At 36.0% G+C, this 26,644-nt stretch overlaps 1 protein-coding gene across 1 annotated transcript; it reads right to left on the bottom strand.

Annotated features, from left to right (window-relative positions):
- Positions 1-5,387: 5,387 nt before the first annotated feature.
- On the bottom strand, positions 5,388-13,681 carry LOC104210748 (copper-transporting ATPase RAN1-like). Its single transcript, XM_070167948.1, has 9 exons — positions 13,205-13,681; positions 10,240-10,854; positions 9,531-9,960; positions 9,099-9,424; positions 8,509-8,567; positions 8,065-8,407; positions 7,103-7,303; positions 6,739-6,996; positions 5,388-6,093 (listed from the first exon to the last, which is right to left on the bottom strand). The coding sequence occupies exons 1-9, from the start codon at positions 13,472-13,474 to the stop codon at positions 5,617-5,619; spliced, it is 2,979 nt and encodes a 992-aa protein (XP_070024049.1). The 5' UTR covers positions 13,475-13,681; the 3' UTR covers positions 5,388-5,616.
- Positions 13,682-26,644: the final 12,963 nt, after the last annotated feature.

Raw genomic sequence — 26,644 nt, 5'->3', positions numbered from 1 at the left:
AATATGGACCTGGTATCAACAAGGACAAATATCAGCCAATTCTTAAGAATCATTAAACGTTCAGACTTTCAAATTTCAACAAATATTCATAACTTGAGATAGGGACCTCCGAATTCGATTCTGGGCATACGCTCAGGTCCTATATTTCGATATGAACCCACGGGACCGTCAAAATATGGATCCAGGTCCGTTTACTTAAAATGTTGGCCGAAGTCAACTCAAACTAATTTTTAAGGCAAAAATTCTTATTTTGATCAGGTTTTAACATATAAGCCTTCCGGATCAATACCCGGACTGTGCACGCAAATTGAGAAAGGCTAAAATGATATATATATATATATATATATATATATATATATATATATATAAGGTTTTGGAACACATAGTTTGGTTCCAAACCATAAGACGACCTATCGGGTCATCACATCCTTATTGTGATAGTTTATTATTGTTGGCTTTTCTAGCAAGTTGTGATATTGGACACTTGAGATGCGAATTGTTACGTTGTGATATTGATACACATGCAGTGATATAAGTCCTAGGTGTTGAAACGCTTGCAGTGAGATAAGGTTGGCTTGATACGCGTGGCTAGTAGAGGAACTACTAGAAGGCATGCGGTGTGATAAGGTGGGCTAAAATGTGGGGTGCTATTTCAGAAAAAATAATTTTCAAAACTAAATGTAAAGTCTCCCGCAGTGATATAAGGAAAGAATGTGAGTTACTTTTATAATTTGGGACTACGAGGCGGTACCTCTGTAGTGGCCCTTGTTGATCTTTTCTCTATTTGTTGTATTTGTCTTGGTTGTCTATTTCCTTCCGTGTTGTAATAACTGTCTTGATTTTGTGTTGTTAAATTTATTGTAATAACTATCTTGATTCTGTGTTGTTAAATTTATGTAAATTCTTTATTATTTCATTTCCATTATCATTATCATTATATCGTTATATCTTTCGTCTTGTTTTTTATTATCTCTAGTAGGGCCTTGATCTGACCTCGTCACTACTCTACTGAGGTTAGGCTTGGAACTTACTAGGTACCGTTGTGGTGTACTCATACTATGCTTCTACACATCTTTTTGTGCAGATCCAGGTACTTCATATCAATCCCAGCATTAGTGAGCTGAGGTTTCTTTGGACACTTCAAGGAGCACTTGCCCGCGTCCGCAAGTCTCGAATTTCCCGTCTATCTTATTCTTCCTTATTTCTTTACACTTTTATAGATAGTGATGTATAGGATTGTTCAGCACTGTTACTTAGAGCTTGTGACTTATATTTCATCAGGTTTTGGGAATGTACGTATTGAGTTACGGTTTTTTTTTATTTATGAATTGCCGAAGCTTTGAGATTCTAAGTTGTATTTCAATTATTCCGCATGTTGTTGGGCTTACCTAGTCTTAGAGACTAGGTGCCGTCATGACATCCTACAAAGGGAACTTGGGGTCGTGACATAAAACAGAAGAACTCATAGGGAAAGGACATAACTATAACAACTTATTTTTTGGACTACAATAACTTCTATGTTAATTTATTTAATATGTAAGATTTTAAAATTAATACAATCTTGTCTATTGAATTCTTATTAAAAATATGAAGGAAGGTTTAATGAAATCAATTAATAAAAATCCTCCATATTGGTAATACATTACCACTCTATAATATTCAATATCAACAAAAAATAAAAGTATTGTTAAACGAAATGCATAAAGCGTAGAAATTGAGAAAAAAATTCTCAAGGTAATATATAATATTTGAATTGCTTTCCTACTCAAAAAATATTTTATTATTATTAAATTTTTGTGTAATATAAAAAAAATATACCCAATTATTAAAGAGAAACTAAGAAAAATTTTAAAAATATAAATATGTGAGAAAGAGAAAGAAAAAGGTTGGTAAGAGTCAATACCACTAATTATTTTGTAAACATAAACATCTAAAGTGGAATGCCAGATCGATCTTTGTACTCTTTGAAAATAAAATTTATAGTGAATAAAATTATAATTGCGGTTAAATATTCAAGTATGAATCAACAAAAAATAAATTATTTTTTATGTTAAATCAAATAATCAAATCTTTCAATTAATTATTTAGCAAGAGAATCCAATTAAATTATTTTTTAAATTTATCATATGAGTAAAATTATTTTTCTAAGTTAAAAAAAATCTTAGGGTACACAAATTTATTCTATAAAAAGAGTGTTAGAGATTAAAAAATTAGATCGCAAGGTAAAAAATATTAGAATAATATTAAAAAGGTTATACAAGTGTTTGAGGAAGCACAACCAAAGCTAAATCCTGAACAAAAATAAGTTTTCAAGACTATATTATAAAAAGTCGACTCTGGTATAGAGGGATTATCCTTTGTAGATGCCTACGGTGGAATCGAAATAATATTCATATGTCATGCATTACTTGCAAATGTCAGATCAAGAGGCATGATATTGTTAGCAATAAGAACAAGTAGTGTACCAGCAACGATTTTATTATGAGGTCGTACAGCTCACTTTAGATTTGATATACCTCTTCAAATAACTGAAATAATCATCATATCAAAGCATGGTAATAGTGCTAAATTTATAAGGAAAGCAAAAGTGATAATATGGGATGAAGCGCTTTTGGCTTAAGTGTCAAACGATCGATACAATATTCCAGAGTTTAGAGATGTATTGGATATCAATGAATTATTTGGTGGAAAAGTAATAGTTTGGGAGGTGATTTCTGTCAAGTACGATCAATAGTTCCAAATCTGACGAAAGCAAATAGTAAAAGCTTGCTTGCCAAAATTATTTTTGTGGCCTCAAAAGAAAAATATTCAAATGACAAGAAATATAAAAGTAAGAATATATCTAACATTCAGTGACTTCTTGCTTCGAGTCGTAAACGAAGAAGAGCATCCAATAAAAGATTATTTGGTTCTTGTAGAACACTTGGTTATCAACCTCAATGGTAATAGTAGTGTATTTAATAAGAAAAATACTTCTGTAATTAGATTAAAACGTAATTTGTTCAAATTAAATGATAGAAATTAAAGAGTTGTCTTAGCTAGCAGAAATGAATATATTGATCAACTAAATAAAAGGTTGATTGTTAAGTTTTATAGTAAAAATAAAATATTTTTCAGTTTTGACTCAGCAGTAGATGATACCAACAATTACTACCAAGAAGAATACTTAAATACTTTAATACCCAATGACCTTCTACCATACATGTTTGTTGCCAAGCTCATTATTTCTTACGTATGTTAGTGTCACCATATATATAATAGACTAAGTTAAAATTGATATTTCATGGCATATAGGTTGATTTTGAAGAAAAATATGCTTGTCATGCTACTAAAAACTTTGATTCACTGAATAGCTTATGTAATAGTACACATATGGTATATAGAAGTTTTGACAATAACGTCATACATGCAAAACTTATAATATTGGTCAATGTGCTTCTAAGTATGTGTTTATCTCTGAATTCAACTTTCGTCTTCTGAAACTAAAGAATATCCTTTTAAATTTGTGTGAAAATAATTTTTAGTATGTTTATATTTTGTAGTTATAATAAATAAAGTACAAGGACAAACATCCTAAATATTTGACTATATTTACAATAATATATTTTCTTATACGAATAACTATATGTTGCACTTTCAAGAGATTTCAATATCGACAACAAGAGCTCTAGTTATGGCAGAGCAACCAAATCATTAGAAGGAAACTTATACAAAAAAAATATTGTCTATAAAGAAGTGTTCGGTATGATACTATCACATTAGATATATCTAAACTCCAATACATAATTATCTACTTAGCATGACTAAAATTGATCATTTATGTAAGTTCTGATGATGTCCTTTCATTTTGAAATTCATGTATTATGATAATGTAACAATATTTTCGGCATTTAAATGATTGTTGTATTATTATATATAAAATTTCTCTCATTTTCTTTCATATAAATAAATACTTAAATCATCATGTGTCATTATTAACGTGCACCGCACGTTTATAGATACTAGTATATATATATATATAATGTGTGTATATCAATATCTATCTATCTCTATGTATGTATGCATATTTAGAACATTTAAAAAACTAAAAAATATATTATATATTAAATGGTGCATTCGTTACTCTTACAATCAAGATTTGACTCTAATCAATAATATTAGTCATACCTGAGCACACACTAGGAGTGTCAATGATGCTTTGAAAACCGATTGAATCGGACCTTATCGGGAGAAATTCAAAAATAGCCAGATTTACAATTGGTCGTTCAAAAATAGCTCAGTTTCAAAAGTAATCGAAATTTAGCCACTTTTTATGTAAAGATAAATCTGAGCGAAAACACTGTTCAAAACCCGGAAAATACGCCAGTATATTATGCTGGAGTTCCAGCATAACTATACTTGAACTCCAGCATATTATACTGGAGTTCCAGGATAAGTACGCTGGAACTCCAGCATAATATGATGGAGTTCCAGCATAAGTACACTAGAACTCCAGCATAATATACTGGAGTTCCAGCAAGTATACCGGTCCAGTATAATATACTGGAGTTTGGAGCATCGGTGCTCCAGTCTCCAGTATATTATACTGGAGCCAGCAAAGTATACCGGTCCAGCATAATATGCTGGAGTTCATACACAGGTGCACCGAACTCCAGTATATTATGCTGGACCGGTCTCTGTTGCAGCAAAATAGTGGCTATTTTTCATTGACTTGGTAAACGCTAGCTATTTTTGAATGACCAGTCCGAAAACTGGTTATACCGTACTATTTTTACAACCTTATCGCGCCAATTTTAATTTTTTTCTTAATAAAATACTCCTGAGAGATTTCGATGTATACTCTATTAAGTATTAATTGTCACACTCGCACCTGCCTTAGTGGCTTGTTTTATCGTTTATCTACTTTAAAGCAACTCCATCGTTAGAGGAGTGCCTTATTAGACTGGATTTGTCGAGATGCGAGAGATAAAATATGTTTTGCAAGGTTATACAGTCGATCAATACAAGAGTGGTCCATATGATAGTCGTAGTATAGTCATTCATTTCAGTGCAATAAGATTATGCATTGTCTATTTATCTTTCATATAAGAAGCAATCTCGGAAATGTCGTGAGACGGGAGCAAGGCATCACTAGTAGAAGGGAAGGGTAGTCTTAGGCGAGTACGAGGCATGATGGATCTTTCATCTTCACTTTGTTCATTATATAAAACGACTGAATTATATACACTAACAATATATAAGCCTTTTACACTACTCGTAACTTTAACGTGTAGTAGGTTAATTGTCTTGTTGAAAAAAAAATTAAAAAAATTGTCTTGTTACGGTTTAGATGACCTTGTAGTGTGAAAAATTCTCTTACATGGTTAATACTCGTAAAAGAACAGAGGAAAACTTAAAGCTATGAGCATAGTTAAACTCATAAAAAACAGAGGGAAACTTACAAACGGAGAGCATTTACATTGAGAGGGCGGGTAATTCACATACTGTGTGGATCAAAGAGAAAAAGGGAAAGAAAAAGAGAAGATAAAGGAATACACAAAAAATCGGAGTTGATCCTAATTCCTACTTTTTTGTCCTTTTTTTTCTTTTTGACTCTTTCATTATTTGACCTCATTCCTACTCTATAGTTATTTCCAATATAGTGGTAAGTCTGGGTTTCTTGTATCTCTTTAGATACAAAGAAGAACACACAACACTTACAGATGACATTGCCATGCATGCACCAGCTACCCAAGGTGGCAACTCCAGTCTTAACAAAGGAAAGAAAACTCCTGCGGCCACTGGAATTGCGATCACATTGTACGCCATGGCAAAGATATAATTCCACCTAATCCGCGCAAATGTCTTCCTTGAGAGGTCTATGGCAGTAATCACATCCTCCAAGTTGCTTCTCATTAACACGTACTCAGCAGCTTCTATCGCAATATCAGTTCCCGCTCCAATTGCCATACCAACATCTGCAGCAGCTAATGCGGGTGAGTCATTGATCCCATCACCTACCATAGCAACTACACTGCCTCCCTTTTGAAATGAACGGATGACCTCAGCTTTTCCTGCTGGCAACACTTCTGCTCTTACGTCATGGATACCGACCTGCAATTTGAAACGGCATCCAAGGGGTCATATGTTTAGCCCAGAATTAGTGGCAAGTCTATTACTTCTCAGTAAGCAAAGAAAAATTTAATAGTACTGCTTCTATCCATCCCCTGTTTAAGCAACTGCATTATTTCAACTCACTGGATAAAGTAACACATCTATCCATAAGGACCCCCCCCCCCCCACACCAAAAAAAAAAAGGGAAAAAGTTTTTGAAAAAAAATAGTCTCTCTTGATTTTCTTGAAAGCCATTCCAGCTCAAGAAAGACAAAATGCAGGCCACAAATTACCACAAGCAAATCATATCTTTCAAAAAGATTGGTAAAAGCATATGGAGTTCTTCGCACTCTGACACCAGGAAATCTGACTGGAGTGATTCCTAAGAGTTTGACAATGCAGTGGTGTCAACCGAGAGCTAGGTAGAACAAAGCCTTGAACCCCTCTTGTTTCATTTTTCAAGCTGGTTGCAGGAGTGGGTAAAAGATAACTTGGATGCTAGTCAAACACGGGACAGGAAAGGATGAAAGCAACCCTAAATAACTTCTATGAATTAAATTAGGTTACCAATTTATCCATACCCAGTTTGTAAACTCATATTACAGTGTAGAAGAAAATCGCAATAACAAAGATGAAGATACAAACCTCCTTAGCAACTGCACGAGCTGTTCTCCAATTATCACCAGTAACCATGATTGGTTGGACGCCCATTTTTATAAGGCCCTCTACGACAACAGCCGCTTCTCTCTTTAGCGGGTCTGCTATCCCCAGAGCACCAATTACAACATTATCCTGAGCGACAAGAATGCCTGTCTTTGCACTTTCTTCCAACTCTACAACAAAATTCTCTACGTTGGAAGGTATAGCTATCCCATTCTCGGTAAGCAGCTTCCGGTTACCAATCTGTTCGTTGACATAAAGACAAGAAATTAAGACTTTATCCTGATTGGAGACTAAGAAATTAATCAGCTCTCCAAAAATTGGGAATGTCATGGTGTTGAAAACTCACCAAAACCCATTTCCCATCGATGAAGCACTGTACACCTTTTCCAGGCAAAACAGAGAAATCTGATACATCTTGAAGCCATCCAGAAAACTTAGCCTGTTCACTGTAACTCTGAAACTCCCCGGTATCAGATGGTTCATCAAAGAAATGAAAATGCCGAGCATATTCCATTATCGCTTTAGCCAAGGGGTGTTCACTGCTTGCCTGCGTCATCAGCATATTCCTTAGATGACATGTAGCTAGAAGGAGAAAACTGCAGTAGTTATTGTAACTTTAGAACATTTGGTTTAAAAGAACTACTCCATCCATTCCACTTAATATGGCTTACTCTGGAGTCGAACAACTTTTTCGTTGAGCACAACGTTTTGATATACTTCTACCGCATGCGCTTCACGCGCCATTGGCGCTTTGCTCTCCTCTTATTCTTCATTGGACATTTATTAGTTAATAAAAATTATAATTCATAGAACTTTTTATCTAGTTTTTAATTATGTCAACGAACCCTTTCTTTCTTGTTAAAGCGGAGAGAGTATGATTTAGAATTGGAGGCAACATTGAACAAAAAATGACCCCTAAACGTTCATTTGAGAAAAAAAAAAATCAAGTGGTTGCTTGGTAGTGCTAAAGAGAAAATACAGAAATCTTAGTGCTCTGATACTTTTTTACATTATCAGGTACCAGCATTTTACTTTCTTAACCACTTCTTTCTCCTCAAGAGAGCAGCGTATGAATAGCATCAGAAGATTGTAGGAAATGGGTTTCTATGTGATTCCCGCTAGAAGAACTAGAGCGTAGAAAATACTATTGAACAAATGAAGCCTTGTCTTTTGTTTCTAGTAAACTCTTGGTGCACCATGATGTTTCTGTTAGTATAGACGACTGTGTACCTTCTTTTTTTGTTGGCCTCAGAGTTCACTCACCATATAAATATAATTATTATTATCTTATCAAAAAAGAACATGTACCTCTGCAGAAGCTACCAAAGTTAGGAATTCTCCACGATCCATCTCAGTGAAAACTTTGGCTGTTGTGACTTTAGCTTTTCCCTGGGTCAAAGTGCCTGTCTTATCAAATATCACATATCTAATCTTCTGCGCCATCTCCAATGCATCTCCTCCCTTTATCAGCACACCGTTGTTGGCACCAACCCCTGTCGCAACCATAACAGCAGTGGGGGTGGCCAAACCAAGTGCACAAGGACATGCAATAACCACAACTGATATCGCAAACATCAAAGAAAATACAAAAAAATTGCCATTTTCTGGCAGCCATTCTTCTGGATAGCCTCCAAGAACTCCAGCAACATACCTGGTGCAATGGATAAAATTGCAAAAACATCAGCACAACAATCCTAGTTACAGTGATAGAAATTATTTGGAACGAGGAAATTATGAAAAACTGAAACTCACCATCCAAAGAATGTCAATAAGGACATAGTAACAACCACAGGAACAAAAATGCTTGCAATCTGTAAGTCAAAGAGTACTCACGATGAGAAAATCCAGTCAGCTCAAACATCAAACATTATATGAGCACTAAGAAACTCGAATTCAAAGGCAAGAATAAAACAAAGAGACTCATCAATTACGAAAGCACTATCACATTAAAAATATATATTCATTTTTTGCTAAACCGATCCACATCATAGCAAATTCACTGTCTAATTGGATTTCCACAAAGCACTTCCCTAGATATTTTCAGCCATTGGCATTGAAAAATAAGCACAGCATCAAATATATCAGCACTGTGAATGCTTTGTAGCCAAAGGAGGGAAAAACATACAGTAAAATGGTGTCCAACAGTCAGAGATAAAGGCTGATCGAATAAATGAGGATAGAGATTAAACTTGTTAATGCAATGAAAGATAGGTAATTAATACTTTAGAGGAGGAAATGCAAGATCTTGAACTTCCATTTAATCAATGCTTCTTCGAGCAAAGCAAATACTATAAAATTAACAACAGGAAATAATTGATTTGCACTGAATTCACAATACTCACGTAGTCGGCGAACTTCTGAATGGGAGCCTTTGACATCTGTGCTGTCTCAACAAGAGATATGATCTGACTAAGAACTGTGTTTGACCCTACTTTTGTGGCCTGTATGTGAAGAGAACCATGTAAATTGATTGTACCTCCAATAACCACTGAATTAATCTCTTTCAAAACAGGAGCAGATTCTCCAGTGACCATACTCTCATTCACATGGCTTGAACCCCATACAACGACACCATCCACAGGAACTTTTGTACCAGGAAGTACTTTTAATATATCACCAGCCTGAATCAATAAAGCATCTATTTCTCTTTCTCCAACTACTTTTCCACCTGGAATACAGAATAAACATAACCTCAGTGATAGGACCCTTTTGCATTTTGGAAACTATACGTGGTAACGTGCCAAGCAGTAGACAGAAATTCTAAATGTTCTAACCTTTGTCTTTGACAAGCAGTATAGCTGTAGCGGGAGCGAGTTCTACGAGTTTTTTGATAGCACCAGATGTCTTTCCTTTAGCAAGAGTTTCCAAGTACTTTCCTAGAAGTACAAATGTGATTAACATGGCACTTGTTTCAAAGTATGTTGGAGACCAGAACCCAGAAATTGCACCATAAAGTAGTGCACATACAGAGTAAACATAGGAAGCTGTAGTTCCCAACGCAACCAAGACATCCATGTTTGTGGAACCATTTCGAAGTGCTCTTCCAGCCGCAACATAAAAACGTTTACCAATACCAAATTGGACAACAGTCACTAAAGCCCACTTTAACCAATCACCCATTTGAAAGGGACCACACTGCCAAATCAGTAAAGCATAGAGCAGAGGTATCTGAGGGCAGACAACTCGCATTAGAATCACAGGAACCTGGCATAAGTTGTATGAGTTAGACTAGATATATATGAATCTAACAAGTGAAAGGACAAAAAGGAGAAGAAATCCCTGCATCTTCAAAGATATCACTTCACAAGCTCCATTAAATTAATGGAAACCAGGCATTGGAAGTTAGGAAGCTTCCAGACATCACACAGAACCATGTCCTTCTAACCCCTCAAACTTGAAGAAGGGTGGTTAGGCAGCTAAAACAAAAGGCTAAAAGAAGAGAGGATAACAGTACAACAAACAAATAGCAAAAGAGTAACTTACACTTAGAGATAAGCTTGCAGTAAAAAGCCGAAACATCTTCGAGGATTCTTCTAAATCTCTGGAAGCCATTCTTGTATACGGGTTCTTGACAAGTAACTTAAACTTGCCGCTGCTTCCTCCTTCAACGCCATCAACTAAAGATCTTGGGCCAAGAACTTCGGGATCAAAGACAACTCCAAGCTCACATGATACCCGATCAAATAAAAAGTGTTTAACTCCATGCAGCTTCGAAAGAATGCCTTCTAACAACTGTGCATCCATCTCACCAGAAATACCAACCACCCCAAGTACAATTTTATCCTGCTCGCTGCTCTGCACAAAGGAAGCTTCAAAACCAGCATCTTCAATTGCACTCGCTATATCATCCTTGCTGATTATGGACGGATCATATTCAACCTCTCCTAGTGATGTAGCCAAAGCAACTACGGCCTTTCGTACACCTGGGAGCTGTTTTAGGATACCTTCAACAGAATTTACACAAGCTGCACATGTCATACCACCTATTATGAACTGGCCTACTACAGTTCCATGTGGGTTTGTACGAGATGCAGTAGGTTCTGAAAGAAGCTCTGCCTCAAACCCAGCATCTTCTATAGCATTTGTAATCTCATCATCCTGAAAACAAATGGGGACATTTGAAGTTCATTTGCCATATTTGCGTCAAGCCGTTAACATGCAACATTGAGAACATTACACTAGATTTGACAACACTAATGCTACAATCAAGCACTACACGATATCAGCAAGAACCAGCCAACATCAGTAACTCGTGTCTGCTAATGACTGCTCCGTGGCAGAAGAGACTTCGTCAAGTCTTTCCTTTTTGGGTTAGAGCATGTCCATTATTTCTTAACTATCTTACTTCCTCTCTATTTCACTTGATTCTATAAACGAGTTGATCTAGTGCAACATTATATCCTTTACCAAACACCAGAAACTCAAACAGAATGACCATGAAACTGACACTCGCTAGAGCAAGAGAATGATCAAATTGCATATGACTAAGGCATAACAGCTCAAAAGGAGAGTAACAATCTGTTTAATCTGTAATGGGTGACACCGTGATAACTCTGCATCACCATCTCATCTCTCAAACCTAATATGCACAACCACCTCATTCCCGGTGCACAAAGCATCGCGCATTCATGCAGGGTCCAAAGAAGGCCGCACCAAAGGGTGTGATGTGGAAAGCCTAACCTAATGCAAGCATTAGTGTCTGCTTCCACGGCTCGAACCCGTGACGTATAACAACTTTAACGTTGCTCCAAGGCTCCCCTTCCACAACCACCTCATCCATCAACCACAAAGATTGTGTCAGATTCTGCTGATACTATAGAGCCAAAGAGGAAAGAATGGTTCCACATAGGTTAAGGGTATATAGTCTGCACAAGTTAAACATCAGTCAGAGAGCTAGGAGAACTGTAATCTCTAGGGAAGAGTGTCATTTCTTCCACTCTTAAATAGGTTACTCTTATTGCTCAGGTTCGATAAAGGTTTGATATCCACTAACACGATAGTGATGGTATAGGTAGGTCAAACAACAGCATCATACAAAATCATACTTCTATGCAAACAACAACAATATACCCAATGTAGTCCCACATAGTGGGGTATGGGGAGGGTAGTGTGCATGTATCCATTTAAAGTTGCTCATCTCGAACACTTAGTTCACGGTAGAGGAATGTGATCTCCAGTCAATATGTCCTAGCTGGACTGACCAATAATATGTGTGATTGGTCTATGGCACTTTGGCAATACCATTATTTTTATCATCTTGGCTGCCTACTGAAATAAAAAGACTTGGTCATTCACCTTAAAAAGTGATGCATTTAAGTATTGGGTAAAAGACTTCAAGAGCTTCTTTTCTGTCATAGAAAGTCATGCTTAGAACTCGTAATCGAGCTATTGTATGGAACATTATGCCCAGTTATAGGACCAAAACATTTGAAATGTTTATTGTACTTTGTTTTGGTTAAAACGGATGCTACATGTGTTTTACCTCCAGTTAGAAATCTCGAAAGTTCAGTCCTGAATCTTGAATGTATTACCAGTACATAGCCAATGCACAGCTTTATATTGCGCAGGATAGCTAACAGTAAGTTCTAAAAGAGAGAATTTGTGACATTAAACCCTTTCTCCTTTTCCAGTAGGGGATGGAAGAACGCATGTGATCCTATAAGTCATGATTTGGCACTTTATGTTCTCAACTAGCAGAATTTCCTCATACACTTTTTGCACATGGGAATCTAATGGAGTAAGAACTTCAGTGATTATCAAACTTTTATTGGTCTTGATGCACATCTCCCCAAAAGTTGGACATATCCATTTTGGTTTCGAAGTCTCGTTTAGGACTCCGACTCGAGTTCATGAAACGTAGCTGAACATCATCCAGCAAAACAAGCTTAACGCTAATCAACCCCCCCCCCCCCCAAAAAAAAGGAAACTTTTGAAAGCAGCTGATTTAGATCAGTTTGAAGGCGTGCCATCAATAAATACACAACAGAGTTAGGTAGAATTATTATGTGCAGAAATATCCAAGCCAAGAAAACAAAAGGAACTAGAAAAGGTAAAAGACATCATTATAACCAGGACATAAGAGAATAGGGACATGAAGTTCATCAGAATGGCAAGCAGACCAATAATCCAACATCACCAAAATACAACTAAAATTCCCAACATCCAAACGAAAGTAGACGAATATCAAGCAGTTAGCGGCAATTCTTTACTCCAAACAGCTAAAAAATAATCAAGATTTAGCAAAACTACCAAAATCAACAAAACCACACGATCATATACAAACCACAACTGAATATTTCAAGAAATAAAAGCTAATCCATTTAACCAAAAAGATCAAAATCTCAAAAAGATTAAAACTTTAAGTCAGAACTAACACTAAAACCAATATAAAAACACAAGTTTAGTTTAAAACAAGAAGTTCAAACAAAAATGTAAGAAAATTTCTAACCTTGACCAAGCTAGGATAAAAAATGACGTCAGCCTTATTCTGAAGCAAAGCAACAGTAGCCTTAACAACACCATTTATGCTCATCAAAGCTCCTTCCACTGAGTTAGAACAAGCTGCACACGTCATCCCCGTTACTCTAACCTGAATTCTCCTCAAATTGTCACCCAATTTCTGTTCTTCTTCGTCATATGAATCCAACAGCCTCACTTCCTCTCCGGCACCGTCTCCGGCAACCTCCGTTAACTGGACGTCCCTCATGCTCGGTGTCATATGATTATTGATTTAGCTCCTCCTTATAATAAAAGCTAAATTTTGATATTCCTCTGTTATAGTTTCTCCGGCGATATATATGTGTATGTATAGGTTAGCCGGAGAAATAGAGATATGGGTTTGTATGTAAAGATTTGTTTTTTTAGCATATTACTATTATAGAAAGAGGAGACGGAAGAAAAAAGGAAAAATCTGTGGGTGGAGAGGGAAAGTGGGAACGACAGCGAATTTGTAAGTAAACAAAGGGGAGGAGACAGATTATGAATTGACCTTAATGCCCTTGTATAAATCTGTACTGGATCTTTTTTGGGTAGATGTACTGCAGAGTTCTTTAAAGTGTGGGACCCTGGGGTTAAAATTCAATTGGTTGATTTCTTTGTTGGGTAATTATAGGGGACCAAAGAAAGGTTTAGGAGTAATGAGGAGTGATTAATTAGTCAATGATTTGAAATGGTACCAATGAGGACAATTTTATTCTTGAATTTTGAACAAATATTCAAGGGTTTTGACTTTTCCGTTTAATATACTAGAAGGTTTTGGTAGGAATTAGCACTTTCCTTTTTTATTTCTTTCCCTTTTTCTTTTAGGAAAAAGGAGTTGGTTTTTCCCTATGAAAGGCATTTTCTTTTTCTTTTTTTCCCTTATTCTTGACTTTTTATTTAATATTATTTGAAAAATTGTAGTTGCGCTTTCTAAGGACGATAAGTAGATGTTCATTTACAAATTTGCAATGTAAGATTTTATATTTACATTCTTTCGGGGCTTATTCCGAGTTAATTTTAAAAAGATAAATGATTTAATGTGTGATTATCATAGTTAAATATATTTTCTCCGAACTGTCTATTTAATTGATGCAAAAGGTTTATAAATTATCCACGTGATCATGGACAAAATGGCTTTCTTTAGGTATTATTTGGATCCCATATCTTTCACGTTTTAATGTTTAATTATCTAAAAGAAAGGTAATTTGGGAATATCGAACAAGTCATAATTATAATACTTTTTATATCGCACTACTGTGGCTTGTTCATTTGGGCATGGCAGACACGGCAGGCGTCGGAAACCTTTGACTAATCTAAGTTACTTACAATAGGAACTTTCCTATCCAATTTTTTGTGTTTAATTTGGGATTAAACCAAAATCATTATTGTCGTTTTATCTTAAAATGATTATATTATTAAAGTAGAAATCAACCTATCAAAGGCATCATTACCATTCATATGGCATGCATTGATAAAAAATTCAACATTAATTATTTAAAAAATTACTGTAATAGTACCTATTTCCTTGTGTTATTTTTTCTTGAATAATATTATTTTATCAAGGTGTGTGTTGCATCTCCAAATCAAAGCGGGTGATTAATTAAAATTCATGTGAGATCAATAAACTTCAACTTTCATAATTAAGGTTGGGGGATTAGTGTAAGATCACTCCTTTCCAAACATTACTCCTATTAACTACCCCGTTAAATAAATTTTGCTTCGGTGTAATTTTTTTATAAATAAACAAGATAATGAAAGATTACATCACCTTCTTAAATGTTAGGACATAATTATGGAACTGTAATTAACTGTTTTTGTATTATAATAAAAAGGCATCCATTCATTAATGAACTGGGAGATTTGATATCCAGTTGACCTAATCCTTAATTATGTTTAAGCTATATATACTGATTTTATAAAATAATGTATGCACTATCAAGTGTAATATAATCAATTATTGCAAATTATCTACTCCATTTTCTGTGTTATTAGATCACACTTTTATAAATACTTACAGTCTACATCTTATATTCAGAAGCTTAACATAAAAATATAATAAATTATTAGTGCATAAAATTTAAACTCAATCAAATTTATCTTATATCTCCTCTTTTTTTTAAATTGAAGATTGCAATTTCCATAAGTCATGGCTTTTAAGTTATGTTGGGATGTCATGTTTGACCTGCCTGCGGTTGCTGTCTTTCTTGTACTACAATGGTACTCCCAATTTGGAAATTTCCAAAATAACGACTTCTTCCAATTCATATCTTCAACTTCAAGTGGTTGAACCTAATACACCAAAGACTGCTGCCGTTGCTTTTTTTTTTTTTTCTCGTGTCTGTTTAGACAGTACTATCATTTATCAAATATAACAATTTCAATAAACGTAAGAAGTATTAGATGTGAAAAGAAGTTGTATTAATACTTGCGTTAACCAAAATATTGATATTGTTCACTACGCTTTCATTACAAGTTTCTTTTTTTTTTTTTGGTTGAAGTAATTAATTTTTTGTTTCTTGTTAACCTAATTATTAAAAAAGAATAGGGGGAACAAATTTGGCTGTGATTTACAATGAACTATAAACATTGGAAACAATGCACTCACTGGCCCTTCAAATAAAAAAAATGCAGAAATACAATATTTTTTTTAATTCTAATATAGTAGAAGTTGTTCCAACAATACATCTAGTGATCTCTAACAGTCTCAAGGACTTCAAAAGCAAAGAAATAATTTAGGGTACAGAGGGGGCAAAGTTCATAATTAAACAACTGAATAATTAATAATCAACTGTTGAAAATTTTATAAATAATTAATAATCAACTAGTTACCTAATAGTAGTCGAAAGAAAGGTGAGTTAAAGACGATTTCCGTTTAATTAAAGTAGCTTTTGGATAGCTTAACGACTTAAAACACCCATTCCTAATCCGATACATCCATTTTGGATATAAGGGGAAAAAACACCCTCCATTTTGTAAAGGGCGGGTGTGGGAGAGAACCTCAAAGCTTGGTACAACATTTAAAGCATGCATTACATATATTATTAAACACATTGTGTCTTCTCTCTCTCGTCAACGTGTATTATGCTACAACAAAATTTAGTTGACTATATCATCAATTATGAATTATGAAGCAAAAAAATTAAAAATATATCCACGAGGCAACCATAATATATAGTTGAACAAAAATGTATCAACCATGATTACTAACTATTACAAGTAGATAGAATTTAGAGTTATGATTGCAGACCATATTGTCTAAGAAAGCAAGAAATAAATTAAACAAAACTAATTGGCAAATATAAAACAAATACAAATATAACCAGATAGGAGCACTCCACCCCACACTTAAGAAATTGCATTGTCCCTAATGCAAAACAGTAAAACAAGAGCGAAAAGATAACTCCCTGAAGCATGTGGCCTACTCCTCATCAACACCCTCAAAGGTGTGCAGGTACTCTTCATCATCAGAGGAAACAAAGTTTGCGTCCTCATCTGGTGGCATTTGTGCTCCATTGGCCAAGCCCAACCACTACTGAGTGACTGCGGAGAGGGGGATGGTCATCCTTCATGTAACGACCCAACTGGTCGTTTTGAGCAATTGCATCTGGTTCGGCAGTTTGAGGTCACGAGCAGCTTCATATTATGTATATCGACTTGCGTGCATAGTCCGGACGTGAAACCGGAAAGCTTTTATGTGAAAAAATATGGAAAATATAATAATTTCTAGAGTTAAAATTTAGTTTTTAGTTGACTTTGGTCAACATTTTTGGTAAACGGACCCGGATCTATGTCACAACGATCCCGGAGGCCCGCGGTAAAATATGGGACTTGGGCGTATACCCGGAATTGAATTCCGAGGTCCCTAGCCTTAGAAAATAACTTTGGAAGAAAATTGTTGTGTTGGTTTTAAAAGGAAATAAAGAAATGAATTAATATTTGAACTCGTTGGTATCGGGCCCGTATTTTAGTTCCGGAGCCCAGTACAAGTTTGTTATGTTATTTAAGTCCTATTTGTAAAATTTGGTGAGAACCGGAATTGATTTGACGTGATTTGGACGTCCGGTTGAAAAAATGGAAAATTTGAGTGTCCTTGAGAAAATCATGAGTTTTGAGGTTAAATTCGTAGTTTTTGATGTTATTTTGATAATTTGATCGCACGAGCAAGTCCGTATGATTTGTTAGACTTGTGTGCATGTTTGGTTTGGAGCCTTGAAGGCTTGGGTGAGTTTCGGATAGGTTTAGGCTATGTTGCACTTGTTTTTGGATGCTTCATCGTTGTTTCTTCAAACAAAAATAATACCACATTGAGAAAATAAGATCCAAATTCAGTTTTGTTTTAACCATTAGATCGTATCGAAATTACGGAGCCATAGGAAAAAGAATCATCGAATTTGGACATCGTATGAGGAAGTTATGCTCATTTTCGTGTCAGGAAAAATTGCTGGTTTCTGGTGTGTTCGCAAATGCGAACTTTTTCATCGCATTTGCGATGCCCAGTTCGCAAATGCGAACTTTTATCGCAAATGCGACTTCTATCAGCCCTACTTTGTTCGCAATTTGCGATGCGAACCCTAGGTCGCAAATGCGACATCTGAGGCCTGTTAAGTCCTCAAACCCTAAACCTCCATGGGCGATTTTCCAAAGACCCAAACTTCTCCAAATCATTGGGTAAGTGTCTCTAATCAATTTTCAACTATATTTTGTGATTATATCTTAGATTTAACATCAAATTCATGAGAATCTAAAGGAAAATTTGGGAAAAATTGTGAAATCTTTCATAAATGTAAAATAATGATTTGAATGACCAAATGATATCGGAATTAGATAAATTTTGTATGGGTGAACTCGTAGAGGAATGGATGTTCGAGTTTTGTAAATTTTGTCGGGTTCCAAGGTGCGGGCCCAGGGAGTTGACTTTTGTTGGCCTTTTGCAAATTGTATAAGAATCATAGTTTTGTTAATTGAAATTGTTTTCTCTTGCATTGTTTGATGTATTCAAGTCGTTTTTGGCTAGATTGAGTTGAGCATTGATGAATTGGTAAAGAAAAAGCTAAATTGAGTATTGAATTGGTCGGATTGAGGTAAGTATCTTGCCTAACCTTGTGGGGGGACTTCCCCTTAGGATTTGAGTCATCTATACTAATTGTAGTCCGTGCACGCGAGGTGACGAGTGTGTTCTCGGATTTATTTGTGGAAAATTTGCCTCTAGGGTTCTTAGGTCCTTATATCCATTATGTGGAAAGTATCTTGTTATGATTGGGTTTAATAATTGCTTGAATTGTCTCTATATGCTTTATATGATGTTGTCAACCTTCCTCTAATTCCTACGTGTTACAGTTACCCTTAATTGCCTTAATTGAAGTGACTGTCTCCCTTATTATTTTGGATACTTCTTGATTGTGAGTTCTTCTATGACTTCGTGCAAATATGTTACATGTCCAATTGTTGTGGTTACCGGTGTAGTATCACGTGCTTATTATGTCTTGTTGTTTTGTTGAGGTTATCGTGCTTCTTGGTTTCTTTTCCGTAACCCTTATGATGTACTTGTTGATTCCCTTGCCGGGATGTTATTGTTTACGATATTGTCTCCCTTGCCGGGATATTATTGTTATACTCTTGTTCCCTTGCTGGGATTCTTTTATGCTTGATGTTGAATTGTATTTGGAGATCGGGTTGCATACCGCAACGGTATTATATGAAATAGGATCGGGTTGCACGCCACAACGGTATTATGTGAAATGGGATCGGGTTGCACGCCGCAACAGTATTATGTGAAATGGGATCGGGCTGCACGTCACAATGGTATTATGTGAAATGGGATCGAGTTGCACGCCGCAACGGTATTATATGAAATGGGATCGGGTTGCACGCCGCAACGGTATTATGTGAAATGAGATCGGGTTGCATGCCGCAACGGTATTATGCTAAATGGGATCGGGTTACACGCCGCAGCGGTATTATGTGAAATGGGATTGGGTTGCACGCCGCAACAGTATTATGTGAAATGGGATCGGGTTGCACACTGCAACGGTATTATATAATTTGGGATAGTGTTGCATGCCACAACAAGAAAGAATAAAAGTGAATATTGATTCTTATGGTGTGAACGAGAGTAAAAGCAAGAAGGGTGATTCCGTGCACTTTGTGTTGCTGTATTTATTTATTGTTATCAATTCAAGTGCTTTAACTGTTTAAATCCCTTTATTGCTGTGATCCTTTATGTACTACAGTATTTTCACTACCTCACCGTATATATATATATATATATATATATATATATATATATACATCTCAATACTTCAAACTTCAATAATTGTTACATCTTTAATTCAATTAATTTCTCAATTATATCCTCTTAAATCGCATGAGGTTGTATTTTACTTAAAAAAGGAATTTCTACTAAGCTTTAAGTTATTAACTCCCATGTTAAAGGTAATAATCCATTCGATGTTGTATTTTAATTGAAAGGGGTACCTTTTTTACTCAAATGATTTCAAAAGAAACAACTTCATCTTTTCTCGTTGGCTTTCCTAATTAGTTTAGAAATTATAATTTTATATTAGGTAAATAAGACTTCTTGAACATCTTGAGTGTATTTGTACGGACATTATGTATTGTATAGCATGTGGATTTTGTTGTTAAAAGTGAGATGGAAATTATAAAGGCACAAGATTCCATGTGTGCTGAAGGTTCGGAAGTTGGAATTATGATATAAGAAACCGAGGATTGAGATGGTCGAGATTATGTATTAGACACGATTTGATTGATTGAGTTGGTATTGCTTTCTTTATTTGAATACATTCTTACTTGTCTTTGTTCCCGTTATGTCAATGTTGATTTACTTGGTTATCTAATTTACTTGGTTATCTGACTTACTTGGTTATCTAATTTACCTGGTTATCTGATTTACTTGGTTATCGTTCGTTACTACCCGTGTTCTCCCTTTATTATTCCTACTATTTGTATTTTGATTGCTCTCCACTGTTGATATTATCTCGTTATCTTTATCTCAATATTTCACTATCATATTTTGTTCATTTCATTTGACCAGTAGGTGTCTTGACTATTCCTCGTCACTACCCCACTGAGGTTAGTCTTGATACTTACTGGGCACTGCCGTGGTGTGCTCATACTATATTTATGTACATTTTTGTGTACAGATCCAGGTATTGATCGATATTAGCTGTGTGGATGGTCGCGGTGGAGACTCACGGTAACCTGTTGTTGCGTTCGCAGGCCTTGGAGTCACCTTTATTTGTATTTACGTTCCATTGATCCCTTCTCGTTCTGGAACAGTGTTGTATTTATTTTATATGACTACTCTTAGGAAAGCTTATGAATTGTACCACCGGTTTTGGGGAATTGTGATTTATTGAGAGTTATTTAATTTGAAGTCAGTAAATGCTAATATTATTTCAATAAATGCTAGGCTTACCTAGTTTAGAGACTAGGTGCCATCACGACTCCTTCAGAGGGATTTTGGGTCGTGACACTTCAGCTCTACCAAGTTGAAGAAATCAGCTAACCATGGAGATCTGCCATGGATGAGAAGCTGTAGATCTAGGTTAGAGAGAAGAAATGTGATTCGTTATTTCAGAGGACGAAGAAGAGGGAGTTGTATTGATTCAACTATTTCAGTATTTGTACATGCAAATATATAAATTCAACTCTAATCCTTAGCTAGAGTTAAAACTAAAGCTAGCTAGAGTTATCCTAACTCTATTCTAAGGTAAGTTAGTTACAACTAATCTAACTAACTAATGAAGCTTAACCACCACAATCATTACTGATCTCAACACTCCCCCTCAAACTAATGGGTATGAACAAGTTTTCAACCCCCATCTTGCTAAGCAAAGAATAATGTTGGACCTTCCCTAGACCTTTAGTGAGTATGCCTGCCAATTGCAACTTGGTGTTAATGTGATGAGTCTGGATGAGGCCTTGCTGCAGCTTTTCTCGCACAAAATGACAATCAATGTCACTGTATTTTGTTTGCTCATGAAAAATGGGATTTGTAGCTATCTGAATAGCTGCTTTACTGTCACAATGCAAGGGAATAGGCAGTTGAATCTGGATCCCCAACTCTTTGAACATTACTACTAACCATGACACTTCTGCTACTGTGGATGCCATACTCCTGAATTCTGCTTCTGCTGAACTTCTGGAGACTGTGTTTTGTTTCTTAGACTTCCATGATATCAAGGAATTGCCAAATTTGACTAGATACCCTGTGACTGATTTCTTGGACTAAGGAAAAGAAGCCTAGTCTGAGTCGCAAAATGCAACCAAGCTCTCAGACTGCTGTGAAGGCATCAATAAGCCTAACCCTGGTGCATTTTTGACATACCTGATTACCCTCAATGCTGCATCCATATGTGATATCTTAGGTTTGTGGATGAATTGACTTATAACTTGAACAACATAGGCTATATCAGGCCTTGTCATGGTTAAGTACAACAACCTGCCCACTAACCTCTAATAAGGTTCAGGATCAGGCAAAAAATTGTCCTTCACTCCTATAGTTGTGGCATCCTTAGAGCCCAGAACAACTCATCAAACTCTGATGTAGTCAGCCTTTGATTGCACTCTAATGGAGTAGAAGATGGCTTAGCTCCCCATATCCCAGAATCAGCTATCAAGTTAAGTGCATATTTCCTCTGATTTATCAGGATGCCAACCTTGCTGCGAGCAAATTCTATGCCAAAAAAGAATCTGAGCTCCCCCAAATCTTTCATTTTGAACTTCTTTTGTAGATTTTCCCTAGCAGGCTGAATTAGGTTAGGATCATAGCTTGTGACTAGGAGATCATCTACATAAACAAGAATGACAACTAAAGCTGACCCTCTCTGTTGTGTAAACAAGAGTAGTCAAAATGACTTTGAACAAATCCCAACAAAATCCCAAATCTCTAAGTGCTTCTGTCAACTTCAAGTTCCATTGTCTTGAAGCCTGCTTCAAGCCATATAGTGACTTCTTTAGCTTGCACACCTTGTTCTTGGACTCCCTCTTGATGTTGTACCCTTGTGGTAGATGTATGTACACTTCTTCAAATAAGTCACCTTGCAAGAATGCATTATGCACATCCATTTGATAAATGTGCTAATGTCTAGATGTTGCTATTGCTATGACTGATCTAACAATGACCATCTTGGCCACTAGTGAGAATGTTTCCTTATAGTCTAGGCCTTCCTGCTGACTGAAACCTTTGGCTATAAGTCTAGCTTTGAATCTTTCCACCTTACCATCAGCTTGGTACTTCACTTTGTATACTCATTTGCATCCTATAGGAACTTTATGTGCAGGCATATCAACAACATCTCATGTGTTGTTTTCTTTTAATGCTGTGACTTCTTGCTGCATAGCAGCTACCCATATTTCATCTTTTGAAGCTTTATGAAAGTTCTTGGGCTCAACTATAGAGGATTGAGCTAACAAACATCTAACATAAGAATGAGATAATCTATCATAACTCAGGTAGTCTGACATAGGATATGCACAGGAGGTGGACACAAAGTCTTGCAACCATTTTAGTGGTCATGCAGTTCTGGGAGGCTTTCTGACTGTAATTGATAGTGCATCATCCACATCTTGCAAATGTAAAGACTCAATTTGCAATGGTACAACATCAGGAGCAACACTGTCAACAACTGGTACAGGGGGAGTATTAAGTGGAGTGTCTGGCTCTTTAGTAACTGTTTCATTCCTTTGTTAAGCATCATCAACATGGTCTGTAGTATGATCATCTGCTAAATTTTCACACAATACCCCTGAAGTATTTGGTACATCAACTGGCTCAAGTACTGGAAAGAATGGAACAGGTGATAGCTTCATTTGTCTGAAAGGAAATATATGTTCCTTAAAGACTACATCCCTGCTAACAATAAACTGTTTAGATTGTAGATCATACAATTTGTAGCCCTTTTTAGTTGGAGAATACCCCATAAACAATGCAGGTAAAGCTCTGGCTGAGAACTTATCATGCCTCCTAACATTCACAACATAACATAAGCAGCCAAACACTCTCATATGATCTAAGGAAGGTTCAGTATTAAACAGCTTTTCATATGGAGATTTACCCTTTAAAACTACTGAGGGTAACCTAGTTATAATATGTACTGTTGTAAGAACACACTCACCCCAAAATATTAGAGGGATGGCAGCCTAAAATCTTAAGGATCTTGCCACTTCTAGAATATATCTATGCCTCTTTTCCACAACCCCATTCTGTTGTAGAGTATACACATATGTTGTTTGATGAATAATCCCATGTGACTTTAAGAAGTGTTTCATATCTGAATTGACAAATTCTAATCCATTGTCTGTTCTTATAGCTCTAACAGAACAATTAAACTGTGTGTAAATCATGCAGATCAATCTTTTCATCAACCAATAGTTTCATCTTTGGCATTCATTAGAAATAACCAAGTGGTCCTAGAGAAGTCATCAACAACTGTAAGAAAAAAATCTTTTATTGTCATTATAGGTACCCTGTAAGGCCCCCATACATCTGCATGCAAAAGATCAAATGGACTCTTTGCTCTACTAATACTGACAGAAAATGGCAACTTAGTTTGCCTAGCTAATGGACAAACAAAACAATTAAAGCATGCAGTCTCTGAACTCTCTTTTCTGAAATGTTGTTTGAGCTTGCCAATTCTCTTTATAGCTTCCATAGGCAGGTGTCCAAGTCTTTGATGCCAGACTTCCAATTTTATTGAGCTCTGCTTATTCTGTGTTGAAATTTGCATAGCTGTGGTATTTACAGTTGATGTAGATGGTTGTTTCTTATGAAGACAACTCCTAAGAATGTATAGCCCATTAGCTTCACTACCAATCCCCAACACTTTGCCAGTGTAGAGGTCCTAAAACACACATAGATTAGGAAAGAATGCAACCAAACATTGCAATTCCTTCGTAAGCTTTGAAACTAAAAGTAGGTTATACTTAAAATGGGGAACATGAAGTACATCACTAATCTTGCAATCCTTGAAAATACTAGATGATCCTCTGTGAGCGACTTTAGCTAGATTTCCATTTGGTAAGTGAATTGATCACGCCCAACTATTTCTTATAAAAGGACTAAGCGGTTGCTGCAAATATAATCCGAGTATTTAGCCCAGAGACGAATCCTCAAAGAATTAACCTATCAATTACTTTTGTTAGACTCACTAAATTTTTTATAATCAACTTCCCAGATATTTAAATAATAATTTGTGATGGTTTAACTAACTATAACTGAATAAAAGCAAGTAAACTAATAGCTAACTATGATTGAGTTGTAAACAAATAAGAGAAGGATCTAAGGTTATGATTTCCCCTATTGATGGAATTCATTCATGTTATGTTTCACATAGATTTACCTAATCGTATCTATCAATCATGAGCACTCTTTTTACCGTAAATCTCTCCCGAGTAATCACGATAATTTACTAGACACACTCTCCTGAGTTACGCTAACTGGCTTTTATTACAGCTCACTTTAGATCACACCCAAGGCTTCGTTATCCCTAATCCCGCCTTTAAACCCTCGATTATTGATCCCTCATATACTTTGGGAGTGGTGTTGTTCAACAATTATCTAAATATACACTCTCTCCCGAGTAATACATACTAAACAGGCACAGCTAATTGAGGATCCTATCAATTAACTACAACAAGAACGTAGTTGAACAAATAGAGATTAAACTGGGCAAACTATATTAACATAACATGAAGTTCATCCTTCAATAGGTTCCATCAAAACCCTGGACTAAATATTTAGCTACTCATAGCAAAGCAAGATAAAATGGCAAAAGTATTCATAATGTGCAAATAAAGAGAACAAAGAGAAGATTGAAAAACTCTAATGGTTGATTGCTCTTCTCACACTTGTTCTTGCCTCCAATTCAGTCTAAAAACCTTGATAATGTCCCTTTGGGCGAGCTGGACCTCTTATAGTTTAAGTGGAATTACCCCCGAACTTCCAAGTTTACCCCTGAATTATATTTTCCGAACTGGACTAGCGCGGTCGCGCTAGTGGTCGCGCTAATGACCGCGCATATGGCCTAGTATTCTGCCTCGAACTCCTGGGCTAGCGCGGTCGTGCTAGTGGATCATCATTTCAGCTCTTCTTTTCTCTCTTCTTTCAACGTACTCAGCTCCGAGGGGCTTCCCTTGCTTCAATTTAGCTCCAAATACAGTCCTAAGTCCTCGTACGTGCAACTTGTTCCTACAAAGCATGAAATTCACAATTAGAGCCAATTTATCATCATTTAACTATCCTATAACAGTGAAATATAGTCAAGATGGGGCATAAACAGTTGCCAAATTACATGAATCTAGCCTATTATCAATACCCCACACTTAAATCATTGCTAGTCCTCGAGAAATCCACCACACTCTGTAAAGGTTCCTTCACTAAGCTTTTCCCCTAACGTATCACACCAAGAACAAATCACCAAAGTTACATCTAGTAGTGAACAATCTTTGCCTCAAAAGTCGACTCTCACGTGTCGTGCAATATTCATACTTACTCAAATTACTCTATACAGAAGTCAAGACTTACCTTTCCTTCGTGAATCGCATGCCCTCACATTACACAAGAGAGTAGTTCCACAAATAATAATATTAAGAACAATTAGGAACTTATATAGACAATATCCGCTCACTCTGCAAAAGAAAATTCATATGCCACACAGATGCACCACAGGCTTGCCCGTAGTGTACTACTCTACTAATCGAGCCCCTTCAGTCTAAGATCAATTAGGACTTCATTTGGTTGTAATGTAGGCTAAAGGACGGGTAGGATATATTTGGATATAGTGACTAACCTCCCTAAGCACTTTTAAATACAATCACATTATCCTTCAAAACCATACTTATGTCAACCAGACATTCCACGACATTTCTATTTATAACATCCCACTCCCTTAGGTGCAATTGTATCAAGTCATCACTTATCAACTACTACATTTACTCATTCTCTTTTTTTTCTTTTTAAGTGGTGCTTATTCTTTTACTTTTTCAAAAACTGCACCTTTTCTTTATTTCATCGGTTCCACTCAAAAAACCAAATCACCACCCCACACTTTAGCTTTTGCATATTTCATATCATTCGCGTGCTCATGGGAGGTAAAAGGGTTCAAACAGATGGCCCGTTCAAATAACTAGGTAAGATTTGTAATGTGGTTGCCAAAAAAACAGGCTTATAGGCTCAACGGGGTTAACTACGATGTATTACATTTAGGTGGATCTACTTTATATATGTGGCTTAACAAAGAAATGCCTATATCACTTCTAAGACTGAGTACATCTACTATTTCGCTTTGCAAACACACATGGCAAGTTCTAGGCATCAAATATAGAGCATAGAATATAGTACAACTCACACACACATGGCACATGGCACATGAATCACTCCAGATTGGCT

Source organism: Nicotiana sylvestris, chromosome 2, assembly GCF_000393655.2.
Source record: "Nicotiana sylvestris chromosome 2, ASM39365v2, whole genome shotgun sequence".
In the NCBI taxonomy this organism is placed as follows: Eukaryota; Viridiplantae; Streptophyta; class Magnoliopsida; order Solanales; family Solanaceae; genus Nicotiana; species Nicotiana sylvestris.
The sequence above is the reverse complement of the archived record's forward strand: the minus strand, read 5'-3'. Positions and strand labels throughout refer to the sequence as shown.